This window comes from Ahaetulla prasina, chromosome 3 (assembly GCF_028640845.1).
Source record: "Ahaetulla prasina isolate Xishuangbanna chromosome 3, ASM2864084v1, whole genome shotgun sequence".
NCBI classification, from domain to species: Eukaryota; Metazoa; Chordata; class Lepidosauria; order Squamata; family Colubridae; genus Ahaetulla; species Ahaetulla prasina.
The window spans coordinates 160,393,828-160,412,170 of record NC_080541.1 but is presented as its reverse complement, the minus strand read 5'-3'; the positions used below and the strand labels follow the sequence as shown (position 1 = coordinate 160,412,170).

Genomic DNA, 18,343 nt, shown 5'->3' with positions numbered 1-18,343 from the left:
GTTGAGAGCTCCATTTTATCCCTAAAACCAAATTTCTGAACTGATCGTTTCTCAGATATACATTGCGCTCATCTTTAATTCTCATTGGGCCTTCTTCCATTCTCTATGCCAGTACAAATCCTTGAGTCTAGGACAGAGGTTCCCAATCTTTTTCGGTTTGCGGCTCCCATAACACTTCGGATTTTTTCCGCGGCTCCCTTAATAGGTACATCCGATTTTTTTTTTAATTTTTGTCTTTTTTTCTGAATTTTTTTCTGAAAGCTGAAATCTTTTCTGTTAACTTTAAAATGTGCATATTGCCTCCTTGTAAAGAGAGATTCAACACATTCAACTTTTCAAAGATATCACATAGGTATGTGAGTTTAATCAAAAAGTCTGTTTCTACAAAGTGTTTGGCATACTCATGTTTTGCTGATGGACGCGCCATCTCCTTTGATGGGAGCGGCCTCTGTGGAACTTTCCCAGGCGTGGGGGTCCCTGCTTCGGTCTCGGAGTTTGGCCTCGCGATCCCCTTGTTCCCTCAGGTCTCCGCCTTGTGGAGGAGGTGGCTGTTCTCGCCCAGCCTGGCTCACCTGGGAGGAACTAACGGGTGGTTTTGCTATTTTCGCGCAGCCTCTTTCCCGATGCCGCCGAGCGTGGTGGCCGCGCCGTGTTGGGCAGCGGTCGGGTGGTCTGGGAGGCCAGTGGCGTCGCGGGCAGACTGGAGGAGGTGCGCTGTTTCGCCAGGCGGCGGGTCTGGGCAGGCGCTGTGGTTCAGGCGGGCGGGCGGGCCGGAGCTCGCGCTTCTCCTTTGGTCCGCCGCGGCGCCTGCCGCCTTCCTGCCTGCTGGGGGTCCCTTGGCTTTTGAGTTGTCCCGAGTTGCGGTGTGCGAGTCCCGGTCGCTGCGGCCGTGTCCGGCTTTGTGCGTCTGGGATCTCGCGGCACCGCTGCAGGTGGAGCGGACGCTGCTTCTTCGCTGCTCCCTTAGAGTGTGTGGCGCTGCTCCTGGGAGCCGCTCACAGTTTGGGAATCACTGGTCTAGGACATTTCTCTTGGCAGTCTGACTAAAAAAAATTTAAATGAATGGATCTTCCTGTTCCAAAAAGCACCTGAAGTATTTATTCCTTAGAAAACAACAAATCTTTTTCCCCCGTAGGCAAAGGAAGAAAAAACCATAAGGGATTCCTTCAAATGTAATTTTGAGAAGACACTATGACACTTTTCATTCTGACTAGTGTATACAATTCGTAGATGATCAAAGATTAACTAACAAATTCTCTTATAGCTCTAAACTCTTTCTTAGAGAAGAGTTAAGTGCATGGCTACATCCTTCAAGTTGGTTGTAGCATCAGTATGAAAGTTAGGACTCAACAAAATATGTTCTGATCTTCACATATAAAAGGTGGGCTTCTGGCTCCAGTCTAGGTTAGATTTTTATTCTGAGATTGATGATTAAGGTTCAAATTTGGAGTTGAAAATTATATCCAATTCTTAAAGTAAAACTTAAGCAGTCTTAAATAGTTGTTAGTCTTTTCAAATATTTTAGGCTTAAGCGTTTTAAGTCATATTTTAAATAACATGAAGCTAAATAACATATTTTCTACAAACTAATAATAAAAGAAGAGAAAGAACTTGAGATTGCCACAAAATACAAAGACCTGCAAATAGAAGTAGAATGACTTCCCATACCTCTATGGTCATGTGATCAAAATTCAGATATTTGGCAACTGACTCATACTTATGACAGTTGCAGTGTCCTGGAGTCATGTGATCACTTTTTATGACCTGTTGAGAAGCAAAGTTAATGGGGAAGCCAGATTCACTTAACAACCATCTAACTAACTTTAATAACTGCAGTGATTCACTTAATAGCTAAAGCAAGAAAGGTCATAAAGTTGGGCAAAATTCACTTAACCATTTCATTTAGAAACAGAAATCTTGGACTCAGTTGTTTAAGTTGAGGACTACCTGTATTAGCACCAGTTCCAAAATAATAGTTTAATAAATCTAAAAAATCAGAATCTCAATCAGGCCTGTCTTTCATTTTTACTGTTATACATTATCATGGAGAAAATTAATATGACAACTAATTTGAATATATGTCTTCAAATTGTAAATAAGAAAAAAAAACAAGCAACATCACAAAACAGAAATTAGGACTAGCTGGAATCTATTCAGCCACAAATATTTTTAAAACAATAAAATGTATTCCTATTAAATATATTAGAAACTCTGTTCTTTTTAATAAAAGTGAAGTTTCAAGATCCCAACTATTTCAAAAGTGCTGGACAGTTGTTGCATATAGATGAGTAAATCATAGCTAAAATTGTCAGTAGTTTCATTTTTTTTTATTTTAACCATCTAAAGATTTAGGAAACATTTTTCATTTTAAATGAAAAAGTTAAATGAATGTTTTTGTTAAAATATTTTTTAAAAATAATTAAAAGATATATTAAAAATTACTAAACGTTTATTGTGGAATCACTGTAAAGCAGGGGTGGTCAACCTTTTATACCTACCGCCCACTTTTGTATCTCTGTTAGTAATAAAAAATTTTAACCGCCCACCGGTTCCACAGTAATGGTGATTTATAAAATAGGGAAGTAACTTTACTACCAGCTCTGCTTGTCTGTTACAGCTGGGTGGTGTGGGGGGAGATGTACAAGCTATTCTGGGACGAGGCTCTTTTGTTTGCAGTCGCACTATAGCACCATTTAGTTTCACTTACATAACGTGAAGTAAACTTATGCGCGGGCGATACAAATAGTATATTTTTAGAAATCTAAATTGTCACGGTGAATTTTATGAAAACCTAATGAAAATGTTTTTAAATAATGCTATGAATTTTTTAAAAAAAGTCAATTAAATTAAAAAAAGAAAAGTGCTTCAGTATCAGACAAAACTCCTACCTCCCACCATGAAAGCTGGAACGCCCACTAGTGGGCGGTAGGGACCAGGTTGACTACCACTGCTGTAAAGTGTTGTTTAAATAATTGATAAAATCTAAATAATGTATTCAGGAAGGATTCATTTTGTCTAAATATTTGTGTTTGTCTGTTGTTTTTTAAAAAAACAGGTTAAAAAATTTACCCATCACTTTTACAAAGCTTAAAGAACTTGCAGCACTGTGGCTTTCAGACAACCAGGTATGTTTTTAATATCCATTTGTACATAACAACTAAACAAAAGGGGACTGGTATATTTGTAAAATTCATTGTCATCATGACATCATTAAGTCATAATTTCAGATTGTGCGTTTTGGATACCGAAGTTTAAACTGTATGTTTCCCCAATTTTTTATCTATCACAGATTTTTCATGGATTCTTGATAAAAGAACTGAATATTAGGAAACTGTCTGCAATATCTAGACTTTTTGTTTCTTACAAAGTATAGGATCACTCAGATTTCTCCTCTACAGAAGTATCCCATGTCTTTTCCTTCTTGTTGGGAGAACTCCAAAAGGAAGGGAGGGAAATAAAACATGGCAAGGAGATTGGAGGATGTTTTTATTTCATAGATAGGACACAAACACCCAACATGAATAAAAAGGTTTAGCCCAACCTGCAGAACAAAAAAGCATCCCTTCTATTTATTTATATAAACCATTCACTTAGATACAAGTTGAAACTTAGATCTAAGTTTCTACTGTGAAACTTTTTTTTTTGAGTAAGCACGCAAAAAAGTTGACTTTTACATGCAAATAGAAAGAGTTTCTTAAGTTCTAAGCCCCCATTAATTGTGCTCAGATGTCTTTCCCCCTAAAATGTCAAACTAAGTGAGACAAGTTTCTTTCACTGTGTCTTTTCCTGTTCATATAAATGTAAAAATCTTCTGATGGAGGGTTGCCTTTCATAAAATCACCAGGTTTGCACATCGTGCTAAGCCAGGAAGAGTGAGTTGGAGCACCACACTAATTAAAAACAAATCATATTGTGATTTAGTATTTTGTTTGAAGCGAGGCACTGTGAAGAAGCAGCTCAAGACCTGTTTGATATTATCCTATCCCTACCCTACCCTTCAAAAATGATACTGCATTTTTTTCCTCTGATTTAAGTGAGCCAAGCAGAGATACTATAAGAAAGGATATACTGCGTATATAAAACTTGTGTGCGTGTGTGTGAGTATTTCATGTGTGCTTCTGAATTGTATCCATAGTTTTAAAGACAACATAATTTCCTTTCTGTATTAAAACAGTGCAGCAGCATAACGAACAGTACATAACTTAAAATAGTGTGTTATCATTTGTTATTTGTAGATGTTACAGAGGTCATAATGCAATACAATTTTGTACCAGAATATTGTTTTAGCAGGTTTTCATTTTAAGTAAAGGTTATTACCAGTACCAACACCAGTACCCTAACGAAACACTACTTGTTAGCATTCATAATATTTTTAATACCATAATTTAATTTGCTTCATTGTCACTTTTTTCCACATGAGATAGAATGTTATATATATTGTGTGTGCGTTTTTCTTTAATTTACAGTCTAAGGCTCTGATTCCTCTTCAAACTGAGGCACATCCAGAAACAAAGCAAAGAGTATTAACTAACTACATGTTTCCTCAGCAACCTCGTGGTGATGAAGGTAAAATTATTAACCAGTTTTTCTAAACGCACAAAATAACACATATTATTTAATATCCAAAAAGTAAGTAGAAATGTTATTAATAATTCTATTGTTTTTATCTCTGTAATATCATTGAAATCATTTACGTATTTCTGAAGCAATTTAGGAGGGCATTCCTTGTTTAGTTTTACAGATTTCCTGGCCAATTTATCTTAGATTAACTTTTGCTTTCAGCAGTCAGAATTATGTCCCAAAGCCAGAGTGTTACAGAAAATAGAACTTGCACAGATTTAGAAATAACAGACTGAATAATTTTCAATAGTTTTCGAAGGGCCAGGAAATATTTTTGTCTACTTGCACTAAACATAGATAAGCAAAATAGAAAAGTTTAGAATCCATAAATGAATAATTAGAAATGAAAAAAATAATAATACATGGCATGCAACTGTGGCTTTTTATTTAGAGGCATTATAAATTTAAAAGAATAGCAAGTAACATTTGTTCACTAGTTTATTTGATTCTAGCCTTCATTTCTAAATTAATTACAGATTTCCAGTCTGATAGTGATAGTTTTAATCCTACTCTGTGGGAGGAACAGCGGCAGCAACGTATGACAGTGGCCTTTGAGTTTGAGGAAAAAAAGGAAGAAGAGGAAAATGCAGGAAAAGTTAAGGTAAGTGGAGTTATATTTCTCAATTTTAGTTGCAGTTCAGGTAATGTTAAGTGAATATAGAAAACAAATAAATTATGGGTGGAATACCTATGACCTTCTAGAACAGAGATGTCAAACTCAATTCGGCCCACAGGGTGCTTAGATCTGGCCTGTGGGGCTGCTCTGGAAACAGCAAAGGACTGGCCCATTGTGCCTCTCCCAGGAAAATGGAGCTTGAGAGGGCCATGTGCGGCCCACCCGAGGTCCATTTTCACTGGCAGAGGATTGCAGGAGGCCATCCCAGCTGAAAACTGAGCCCAAGAGCCTGTTTTCGCTGGCACAGCATTCTGGCCACAGGCGCCTCCGACACAAGTGACATCAAGCTGGCCACGTCCACCCACCCCACCCCCTGGCCCCCTGTGGTCAAACGCAATCCTGGCATGGCATCATAATTTTCATTTGATTAAAAATATACTCTAACCTTAATAGTAGACTTGAAAAAATGTAATTAACCACAATATATAGTAGAATACAAACCTATGATTCTGAAAATAAACTGAATTTATTCACACTTAATATAAATTCACCCATTCAGAATTTGTCTGAAATCTGAAACTAATTTGATTCCAGATTTGGATTAAGAAAATTTCTTGTTAACCATAATTATCGTTAATATGATAATAATGAGGATTTACTTTGATAAATTTTGCTAATATACTAATATCTGCAAGAACTCAAAATCTGGGAACAACTGAAAATGCAATCTTTTAATAATAATAATAATAATAATAATAATAATAATAATAATATTTTTATTTATAGACCGCCCTTCTCCCAAAGGACTCAGGGCGGTGTACAGCCACAAATAAAATACAGAAAGAAAACAACAATATAAAACTAAAAACAACCCTTAAAAAACCTATTTAATATGGCTACTTATAGATAAAAATATTACCCTCTAAAATTTACTAAAAAATTTAAAACCCATAAATCAATTTGATAATATAAAATTTAAGCGAGTCCAGCAAGACGAAATAAGTAGGTTTTAAGTTCGCGGCGGAAGGTCCTAAGGTCAGGTATTTGTCGGAGTCCAGGGGGAAGCTCGTTCCATAGGGTAGGAGCCCCCACAGAGAAGGCCCTCCCCCTGGGGGCCGCCAGCCGACATTGCTTGGCTGACGGCACCCTGAGGAGCCCCTCTCTGTGAGAGCGCACCAGTCGTTGGGAGATAGACGTTGGCAGTAGACGGTCCCATAAGTATCCCGGTCCTAAGCCATGGAGCGCTTTAAAGATAGTAACTAACACCTTGAAGCGTACCCGGAAGACCACAGGCAGCCAGTGCAGTCTGTGCAGGATAGGTGTTACATGGGAGCTCCAAACTGCTCCCTCAATAACCCGCGCAGCCGCATTCTGGACTAGCTGGAGTCTCCGGGTGCTCTTCAAGGGGAGCCCCATGTAGAGAGCATTGCAATAGTCCAGACGAGAGGTAACGAGAGCATGAGTGACCATGCATAGGGCATCCCGGTCCAGGAAGGGGCGCAACTGGCGGATCAGGCGAACCTGATAAAAAGCTCTCCTGGAGACGGCTGTCAAATGGTCTTCGAAAGACAGCCGCCCATCCAGGAGCACGCCCAAGTTGCGTACCCTTTCCATTGGGGCCAATGACTCGCCCCCAACAGACAGCCACGACTGCAGCTGACTGTACCGGGGTGCCGGCATCCACAGCCACTCCGTCTTGGAGGGATTAAGTTTGAGCCTGTTCCTCCCCATCCAGACCCGTACGGCCTCCAGACACCGGGACAGTACTTCGATAGCTTCGTTGGGGTGGCCTGGGGTGGAAAAGTACAGCTGCGTGTCATCAGCGTACAGTTGGTATCTCACCCCAAAACCACTGATGATCTCACCCAGTGGCTTCATGTAGATGTTGAACAGGAGAGGCGAGAGAATCGATCCCTGCGGCACCCCACACATGAGGCGCCTTGGAGTCGATCTCTGCCCCCCTCTCAACACCGTCTGCGTCCGGTCAGAGAGGTAGGAGGAGAACTACCGATAAATGGTGCCTCCCACTCCCAACCCCTCTAACCGGCGCAGCAAGATACCATGGTCGATGGTATCAAAAGCCGCTGAGAGGTCTAATAGGACCAGGGCAGAGGAGTAACCCTTATCCCTGGCCCTCCAGAGATCATCCACCAGCGCGACCAAAGCCGTCTCCGTACTGTACCCGGGCCGGAAGCCAGACTGGAACGGGTCTAGATAGACGGTTTCCTCCAGGTACTGGGGTAGCTAACGTGCCACCACACTCTCTACAACCTTCGCCGTAAAGCGAAGGTTGGAGACCGGATGATAATTTCCTAAAACAGCCGGGTCCAGGGAAGGCTTCTTGAGGAGAGGTCTCACTCTCAGGGTCCATCAGGCGCCTGGGACGGAACCAACGCATTGGTTCCGTCTCCCTACGGCGGTGGGTAGCGGTCTGAAAGTCCAGACGAAGGAGAAAATGATCTGACCATGACAAAGGCTCAATAAGTAAATCATTTAAAATCAGATCATTCGACCACTGGCCAGAGATAAAAACCAAGTCTAGGGTGCCACCCCCAATGTGAGTAGGGCCATCAATTAATTGAGTCAGGTCCATGGCCGTCATGGAAGCCATAAACTCCCGAGCGATCGAGGATGCCGCGCCAGTTGATGGCAAGTTGAAATCCCCCATGACCAACAGTCTAGGGGTTTCAACTGCCAACCCGGCCAGCAACTCCAACAGCTCGGGCAGGGCTGTTGTCACGCAGCAAGGAGCCAGGTACGTGATCAACAAGCCCACCTGAGTCCTACGACCCCACTTCACATAGAGGATTTCACATCCAGCTATCTGAGGCACAGTGGTCTCCCTCGGTTCCAGACTCTCCCTAATAATAACCGCCACCCCGCCACCCCTACCTTGGGCCCTCGGCTGATGGAATGCTCAGAAACCTGATGGGCACCTCTCTACTAGGGGAACCCCCCCTTCAGTGCCCAACCAGGTTTCCGTAATGCCCATAACGTCCGTGGTCCCTTCCTGAATTAGATCTGAAATCAGGGGGGCTTTATTAACCACGGATCTTGCATTGCATAACATCAGCCGAAGGCCCAAGTCCCGGGTACTCTGGCCACTCGGGGAACGGGAAAATTCTGGGGGGCCGGAGCACACGATCGCTCTTAAATAGCAAGGGCGTACCCCCAAAACCTGATGTGGCTCCCCCTTCCACCATATCTGCCTCTCCCACATACCGTATTGATAACAGAACCCTGATAAACTGGAACGAGACCCTCCCCCGCCACCCTCGGACCTAATAAATTACCACCGCGAATACTAGCTGGACTCGTCTCCCCCCCGACGGGTTTCCCCCCCACCCACCCTCCCCCCTGCCCCCCCACCCCAAACCCGTCAATTTCCACCCTCCCCTTAAAATTCCCATTAAAACTCCCCTTAAAAAAACGATAAAAACAGTTAATTAAAAATCCCCTAAGTCTCCTATTTTTGGCATGCCACCTCTCGGGGTTCCAAAACCCATCCTTAAATCCCCATATTAAAGAGACAGTACATATGCCTATTCATTTCTTATCATACTGTAGATGTAAATACAGAAAAAGATCAGCATTTTTCCTAAAATGGTTGCAAGTCTAATTACATGGGAAGTTTTTCAAAATTAAAATGTAAGAAACTTGAAAATATTGCAGTGATATATGAACTTTTAATACTTCAGTAAAAGTCACGGTGTTCTCTATATATCTAGAATACTTACAATTATAAATATGTTCGAAGAAATTCATACCGCAATTATCTATCTCGATATCTGGGCAAATATTTGGGTATTTTAAAAATGCTTTTCTTGCAACGTCATCAAGGTAATGTAACATAGGGTAAAGATTTCATCTTTTAGATTCTTAGAACTGATCAAAATATTTTATATCTTGCTTCTCTGTCGTATGCATTCCAGATATCTTTCTCTTAGGTAAATATAAAGGCATTATTTTAAGGGGCAAAAGAACCATCAACATCAAAGGCCTGATTTTCAAGAAAATGCTTGTCCTAAAGCAGTCTGCTATGTACTTATAAGTTGCTCTTTACATTTAATTGAAACAGCTCTTATAACACATTTTTTCATAACAAATTTGCATTGATGACTCTTATAACATTTGCTTTTGGTCAAGTATATCATTGTTTGCTGAATTGAATTTGACGGTAGAAATTAAAAAAGAAATTCTTCTATCCAGGAATATTGCACTTTGGAAGGTTTTTATCCCCAGCGGCATGCTACTTCTGAGGTAACTTTAAATGTGAAACATAAAAGACCATGAATAGAAAGGGAGTCTAGACTGCATTGGTAATTATCTTTTTAATATTAATATAGGAATATCTTCATCCTACTTCTATCTAGCACATCTGAGAATAATTTATTACTGAAAAATAATATTGATCTAGGATAAATTGCTTTACCCAGATATCTTTGTTTGTTTTAGTTTAGCTACTTTGAATTTTTAGTAGCCTTTCCAATGCATGCACAATTTGCTTATGTCCCTCCTGTTTTTTTAGATTGTATTGGGCATCAGTTAAGCATTGCCCAGGTCATGTATTAATACAAGTGCTTAGATGAGCCTATCAGCGTTTGCAGTCTTTAAACTATCAATGAGAGCTTTAGTGATGTTATATCCACTCATTACAGTTAAGTAGTTCTTGTGCTGGACCTGTACATTGACGTTATGTAATATTTTATATTTGCTACTGAGGTCTATGTTTGGATGTGCTTGTCTGTAATGCGTACTTTATTATACTTCAACATTGAGTGTAAGTTTGTACCATAGTTTGTATTTTTCATATCAGTCAAGCTTTTTTGAATGGATGCCTATTAAGCTGTGTATGCTTTGGAATCTTGGCTGTACATCTATTTTTTATGTTTGTGGTAAATAAAGTGTCACACTTTATTCAAGTATACCCATTTATCAGAGAAGAAAAATAATTGTTCAATATTGAATGCAATTCACTTAAGTTTCATTGCTTTTATAGACTAAAGTACAATTAGGCTTCTTTTGGGTTGCTACAGTATATTCAGATAAGCAGTCACAATATTGTGTTCTAGATCCAGAGTGACATTCCACATATTAGTGAATTTCTGGAATCTGCCTGAACTATTAGAGGATTATTTTGCATCATAACTATCATGGTATAATTTTAATCAAATTTTTATCACTGACAACAATGGATTAGAATTCTGTACCACCCTATTTTAAGTGATACTGGCTTTTGCTTTTTAAAAAGTGCAGTGTAGCAGATGTTTTATGTTAACTGTCTCAAATTCCTAAATTCACTGTCTGTGTTTTGCAATATATATCACCTTAATAATCAAAATGAAAATTTTAACAATTATTCTTCTTTTCTGCTTCTACTTTTAATTTGTTTTGTTAACTACATATTCAGGTTGAAATAAATTTAAAGCGTTATCCAACTCCATATCCAGAAGATTTAAAGAACATGGTGAAATCTGTTCAAAATCTGGTGGGCAAATCTACCCATGGAGTGAGGCCTGAGAATTCAGCACCATCTGCCAGTGCAGAACAAGTTGTGAAAGACAAATTTGAGCACAAGTGGCCCATGGCAACAAAAGAACTGTCAGTGGAGGTAACAAAGAATAAACACCAGTGTTCTTTAAAGTAATGGTTTTAAGATTGAAGCAGTATCTGTCTGTCTATCTATCTAGCTCTATTGTTATAACTCTTCAGTAGTTATTAGTAATTATTATACTGATATAAAGATCTGGAGAACTTCTAGATCTAGATGGTCCAAAGTAGATAATCAACAGAAAAGTTGGTTTTCTCAAGAGAAGATAGAATGTTATGAACGTAGAATGCTTCATAACAGTTTTTAACCGTTATGAAGCACTCTTTGACCTATGAGAGAAGTATAATCATTAATTTTAAGATGGAATCTTCTTTCAGCAATTTTGCACATACATTAGAAACCAATTGCACAGATAGATTACTTTTTGCACACAAATCATTTTATTTTTAAAAAGTATTTTATTAATAGTAAAAACTAAATAAAACCATCGTTAAACCATTACTACAGATAACAAAAAAAGAATGTTAGTAAACAAGAACCTTGGTAGTATAATATGAAAATAATGTCAGTATAGCTTAACTGTCATTCAGAATGGCAATCAATTGCAGGGAGGAATCAATTGATGAAAATTAAAAGAATAGTAAAAAATTGTGTTTTCTGCTTGTCCTTCAATCTAACCAGTTATAAAACTCTTCAATGCCAGGCATAGAGTAGAACAGAAGTAAATTGAGAAAAAAGCAACAGCAAGAAATAGGAAGTAATCAAGTTTGACTTTAAATATCTTAGGCAAACATATGCTACAACAGAACATATAGAAAACTAATCTAAAATGCCAAACAAATTGGGAAACCCAGAAAAATAAGCAAACAATAAGGTCTAAAGGTCTAAGAGAAACATTATAACTATAGTAAAACAAGCAATACTCCCAGTGTAAAAATCATTTCCACATGCAAGAGAATGTTAAGATATTTCACCCTAGGTCCATTTTTAGCATACAGCTGAGTCTCATCAATCATCTTGTAGCAGCTCATCTATTTTCCTGCCAAAACTTACAGTCTTCTAGCACTTCTGTGCTGTGTAGCCTCCTGAACGTGCACTCAGTATCTCTCAGATCAGGACCTGGCTCACTTGGTCTTGGCTGAGAAATCCCTGAGGTGGAAGGCTCTGGCAAGCAGGATTGAATTCCATAGGCTATTCAGCATGGAACTACTGAGACAAGTAGGCAGCAGGCTCTCAGTAGTTCCAAGCTGTCTAATTATGTGTATTAGGCCGGGGGCATGTCATCATGCTTTTGTGAGCATGAGTTTGCTAGTCATGCTTCTTGATTTTTAATATGTAGGTTAATGTATTGGATAATTTTAATACTGAATTTTGCCAGATAATATTTGCCACTATCTTCCAAGTGAACATACTTAGTCCACTGAAAGTCCACTGAAAATTGCATCTTTGTTAGTGTCTTTATGATATTCAGTTCTCCAATATAATTCCAATTTATAGGATTCTTTCGTACACCCAGTGAATGACATGAGGATAGGAGAACTTCGCCCCTCAATGACTGATGCACCGTTATATCAACCAAAACTTGTTCTCTTAGGAAAAGAAAAAAAAGGTACTTAATTTTTCTGAACACCTGTGTCATAACTGAAGATAATGGGTGAAGAACGATGCAGAACTACTGTTGTTCTTTATACAGAAATGCTTTGTGGTACATGTTTTTAAGTATATGATTATAAAGCATCAGACTAATCCTGAATCGAGTAGCATAGTTGTTTACTCACCAAACTATAAGTAATTTTATAATATAGAGGTCATAGATTATTATGAGCATTTCATCATATTGAAGTTGTAGCTGAGAAGATATTGCATAGTAATATATCTTGATAATAGCTACAGTACTTTCATTTACTGAGGAAAGACAATTGATCCATTTTCAAGCAAAATTTCTGGGTCATCTTGTCCGTGACCTTTGAAGTTTGCTTAAGCTCATGGAGAGTGTGGAATGCTGCAAAAGCATCCTTCAATAGCAAAACAAAAAATGCAATTCTTCCTTCCTACCAATATAATTAATATATTTTAATCAAAGAAAAAATAGCTATTTTAACAAACATATGTGAGAAGCAAAGCACAAAAGTATAATAATAAATCAATGCACTGTGTAAGACAATTTGCATTATTCATTGCTATCAGCTCTGCAAGTGTCCCATGTGATTGAAGATAGAAAATCAAGCAGAAGATAATGCTGATTAGCTGCATTTGTTTTTTATGTGGAGTTGAAGCAGAAACAGATATGTGGCTAAACAGAATAGAAAAGGATGGGAAATCACTTTTCCAAGTTTAATTATAACTTACATACGAAGGAACTGGGTATGTCTAGTTTAATGAAAAGAAGCATTAGGGGAGACATAATAGCAGTGTTCCAATATCTCAGGGGTTGCCACAAAGAAGACGCAGTCAAACTATTCTCCAAAGCACCTGAGGGTAGAACAAGAAGCAATGGGTGGAAACTAATCAAGGAGAGAAGCAACTTAGAACTAAGGATAAATTTCCTGACAATTAGAACAATTAATCAGTGGAACAACTTGCCTCCAGAAGTTGTAAATGCTCCAACACTGGAAGTTTTTAAGAAGATGTTGGATAACCATTTGTCTGAAGTGGTGTAGGATTTCCTGCCTAAGCAAGGGGTTGGACTAGAAGACCTCCAAGGTCCCTTCCAACTCTGCTATTCTTTTCTATTCTATTCTGTTCTATTCTTGCTTAAAAGTCTGTGCTGACCAATTGGCCCCCATCTTCACCCATATTTTCAATAAATCACTAGAGATGTGTTATGTTCCTTCTTGCTTCAAACGCTCTACCATCATCCCAGTGCCGAAGAAGCCCACCATCAAGGAACTGAATGACTACAGACCAGTTGCTCTAACATCTGTAGTCATGAAAACCTTTGAAAGGCTAGTGCTTTCCTACTTGAAAACCATCACGGATCCGCTGTTAGACCCCTTGCAATTTGCATACCGAGCAAACAGATCAACAGATGATGCTGTTAATATGGCTCTGCACTACATCCTACAACATCTTGAGTCTCCAAAGACCTATGCAAGGGTCCTTTTTGTAGACTTTAGTTCAGCATTCAATACCATCATTCCAGACATTCTTCTAACTAAGCTAAACCAGCTACAGACTTGTAAGTGGATCACAAGCTTCCTAACAAACAGGAAGCAGCAGGTGAAGCTAAGCAAGATCATGTCAAATACCTGTACAATTAGCACAGGGCCCCCCCAAGGCTGTGTGCTCTCCCCACTTCTCTTCTCTCTGTATACCAATGACTGCATCTCCAATGATCCATCTGTTAAGCTACTGAAGTTCGCAGATGACACAACAGTGATTGGTCTCATTCGAGACAATGACGAATCCGCATACAGACGAGAGGTCGAACGACTAGCCTTGTGGTGCAACCAAAACAATCTGGAACTGAACACACTCAAAACCGTAGAAATGGTGGTAGACTTTAGGAAAAACCCTTCCATACTTCCACCTCTCACAATACTAGACAACACAGTATCAACAGTAGAAACCTTCAAATTTCTAGGTTCTATCATATCGCAAGATCTAAAATGGACAGCTAACATCAAAAACATCATTAAAAAAGGACAACAAAGAATGTTCTTTCTGCGCCAACTCAGTAAGCTCAAACTGCCCAAGGAGCTGCTGATTCAGTTCTACAGAGGAATTATTGAGTCTGTCATTTGCACCTCTATAACTGTCTGGTTCGGTTCTGCAACCCAACAAGAAAAACACAGACTTCAGAGGATAATTAGAACTGCAGAAAAAATAATTGCTACCAACCTGCCTTCCATTGAGGACCTGTATACTGCACGAATCAAGAAGAGGGCCGTGAAAATATTTACAGACCCCTCGCATCCTGGACATAAACTGTTTCAACTACTACTCTCAACGACGCTATAGAGCACTGCACACCAGAACAACTAGACACAAGAACAGTTTTTTCTCGAAGGCCATCACTCTGCTAAACAAATAATTCCATCAACACTGTTAAACTATTTACTGAATCTGCACTACTATTAATCTTCTCATAGTTCCCATCACCAATCTCTTTCCATTTATGACTGTATGACTATAACTTGTTGCTGGCAATCCTTATGATTTATATTGATATATTGACCATCAATTGTGTTGTAAATGTTGCACCTTGATGAACGTATCTTTTCTTTTATGTATACTGAGAGCATATGCACCAAGACAAATTCCTTGTGTGTCCAATCACACTTGGCCAATAAAAATTCTATTCTATTCTATTCTATTCTATTCTATTCTATTCTATTCTATTCTATTCTATATATGAAGAGCTGTGGCGGTGCAGTGGTTAGAATGCAATATTGCAGGCTAATGCTGCTAACTGCCAGAGGTTTGATCCTCACCGGCTCAAGGTTGACTCAGCCTTCCATCCTCCCAAGGTCAGTAAAATGAGGACCCAGATTGTTGGGGCAATTTGCTGACTCTAAACTGCTTAGAGGGCTGTAAAGTACTTGAAGCAGTACATAAGTCTAAGTGCTATTGCTATTTTTTTTCCTAAAAAATCATCCCTGAATTTTTAATTTCATATTAACAAGTTACTTTGTTTTCTCCAGAATCAACTGATGAGTCTGAAGCCGATAAAGTTCACTGCATGAATAACAGTGTTTCTTCAGGCACCTACTCAGACTACTCTCCATCACAAGCTTCTTCTGGGTCTTCTAATGCTCATGTTAAAATAGGATCTTTGCAGACTACAGCTAAAGATGCAGTGAATAATTCATTGTGGGGTAACAGGTGTGTTTATTTAATTGAACTCAAGCTGACTATAGGGATATATAGTTTATTTAACCAAAAAGCTTAAATAAACAGAACTAAAAAGAAAACATTTTTAAAAAAAACTGAAAGTACTCGCTGAAAGCATGGGCTTGTGAACGTCATTATAATTTCAGCCAAATTCAGAGAATAATGCTTAGGGACTGATTCTTGTCTTTGATTCTTGATTTTTCTGAGAATCTCCTATCCAGAATTCAGAATTTTTGTACATGAATGAATCAGAAATCAAAACTTCTTATACCTTTCACAAATTACCAAGTGTCTATTTCTACTGAAAATACTAATCAAAGGTCATAGAAGGTTATGTAATGATTATGTGTCATCTAGTTTTTGTCAATCAATATACACCTGTTTAAATTAACTCCTGGAGAATTTTATTCCTTCAGGGATATAGCCAATTACTTTTTGAAAGAGGCTTTGACATTGATGGTAAGCTCAGTGCTACGTGCTTAAGTATATAAATGTATTCCTGAATTTATTCCAAAGGAGGGAGGGAGTAAGTAAGTTATTTTTGCTTTTTTATTACTTTTCTCTCTCTCTCCCTCCCTCCCTCACCGTCAATTTCTGTTTCATTCCAGTTCTGCTATTTGAATGGAAAACAATTCATTCCAAGGTGGATTTCTTTGATAACGAGGAAAGAGCTAAGCACATCAATATGACTTAGAAGTGCTTCATTGGCCTCATTGTTCCGAAAATTTGTCTGTTCTGCTTGTATAATATGTTGTCTATTGTAGAATTTAAAGCAAATCAACTTTGGCATAAACAGATTACCCAACCAATTTTCGTATTCCACTCCATTCGGTAGATTAACTAGATTAACATTCCATTCGGTAATAGATTGGTTAAACTATGTATGCAATAATGATCAGGTATTGGTTAACATTTTAATCTGCTGTAATTGATTGTTTTCTGATGCAGTTTTTTAAAAAAAACATTTGTTTCTTGCAGGCTTGTCCAATCTTTCCCACAACCCCTTGAGACCAAGCCATTACTCAGTCAGCGGGAATCTGCTCCAGCAGGAAATTTACAGCAACACAATGATAGGCGTCCAATGAGTGATGCCTTTGCTGACAGTTGGAATGACAGCTCTCACTATGATAACACAGGATTTGTGGCAGAGGAAAACACAGTGGAGAATCCTAACACTAATCCTCTCTTAAGCTCCAAATCAAGAAGCACATCTGCTCATGGACGCAGGCCTTTAATTAGGCAAGACAGGATAGTTGGCATTCCCCTAGAACTTGAGCAGCCCACTATCCGAAATCCCCCTGAATCAGAAGTGCCTCCATCAAACCCTTGGCAGAACTGGACAAGAACACCCAGCCCCTTTGAAGATAGGACAGCTTTTCCTTCTAAGCTGGAGATCACCCCTAGTAGCAGCCCTTTACCTGAAAGGAAAGACCTTGTTAAAGACTCTCCTGAACTATCTAGTACTTTTTCTCCAGGTACACCATGGGAATATCATGATTCCAATACTAACAGAAGTCTCAGCAATGTCTTTTCACACATTCACTGTCGGCCAGAGCTTTCTAAAAATATTATTTCCATCAGCAAAAGTACAGAGAGGCTTTCTCCAATGATGAGAGATTTAAAAACAAGCCGGTTTAAGAAATCACAAAGTATAGACGAGATAGATATTGGTGCATATAAAGTTTATAACATACCATTAGAGAACTATGCAGCTACTACTGATAATGCAGGGATACATGACAGACAAGATAAGATGTTGGGTCCAGAACATGGAATGTCTAGTATGTCCCGTAGCCAGTCTGTGCCAATGCTTGATGATGAACTTCTTACTTATGGAAATGTAAAGGTCCAACAACAGCAAAAGCCCTCTGTGACTAAAAAAGTATACCAGTTTGACCAAAGTTTTAATCCTCAAGGATCGGTAGAAGTGAAAGCTGAAAAGAGACTACCACCCCCTTTTCAACATACTCCAGAATACATTCCCCAACAGACGAAAAATGTCTCTAAGGATTTGGTTAGTCCCAGAGCCTACCGAGGATACCCACCCATGGAACATATGTTTTCTTTCTCACAACCTTCTGTTAACGAAGAGACTGTCAATACTCAGTTGACTAGTCAGGGATCAAGGGCTGGATTTTTAAGAAGAGCAGATTCATTGGCTAGCTCCACTGAAATGTCCATGTATAGAAGAGTCAGTGAGCCTCATGAAATGCCTCAAAGTGATAGGTATAACAGACATCAGTATAGAGGAGCTATGGAACGCCAAAGCAGCATTTCAGCATCTGAATCCCAGTTTCTCAAAAGAAATGGCAGGTATGAAGATGAACATCCTTCATACCAAGAAGTGAAAGCCCAGTCTGGAAGCTTCCCTGTTAAAAACCTAACGCAAAGGAGGCCTTTGTCTGCAAGGAGCTACAGTACAGAGAGTTATGGTACCTCCCAAACCAGGCCAGTTTCAGCTAGGCCAACAATGGCAGCTCTGTTGGAAAAAATACCGTCTGACTATAACTTGAGTAACTATGGTGAGAAGCCGTCAGATAACCCTGATTTAAAGACCAGGCCTACTCCTGTGAAAGGCAATGAGAGCTGTGGTAAAATGCCTGCTGACTGGAGACAACAGCTACTTAGACATATAGAAGCTAGAAGGTTAGACAGGGTATGTCTGGCATTTCTTTGTAATTCATGCCTTGAGTATTTTTATATTCAAAATTTTTGTTTGCAGT

General features: G+C 39.0%; 1 protein-coding gene across 2 annotated transcripts in view; it reads left to right on the top strand.

The window, feature by feature from the left end:
• Nucleotides 1–18,343, top strand: part of LRRC7 (leucine rich repeat containing 7) — a 225,510-nt gene that overhangs the window by 170,272 nt on the left and 36,895 nt on the right. Inside the window, exons 13-20 of one of the 2 annotated variants that reach the window (XM_058176360.1) lie at nt 3,056–3,125; nt 4,467–4,566; nt 5,097–5,221; nt 9,446–9,496; nt 10,647–10,847; nt 12,285–12,396; nt 15,431–15,611; nt 16,599–18,276. In XM_058176360.1, the coding sequence (XP_058032343.1) occupies nt 3,056–3,125; nt 4,467–4,566; nt 5,097–5,221; nt 9,446–9,496; nt 10,647–10,847; nt 12,285–12,396; nt 15,431–15,611; nt 16,599–18,276 (2,518 nt within the window). The remainder of the gene's footprint in view (nt 1–3,055; nt 3,126–4,466; nt 4,567–5,096; nt 5,222–9,445; nt 9,497–10,646; nt 10,848–12,284; nt 12,397–15,430; nt 15,612–16,598; nt 18,277–18,343) is intronic. The other variant, XM_058176361.1, reaches the window with a different exon arrangement.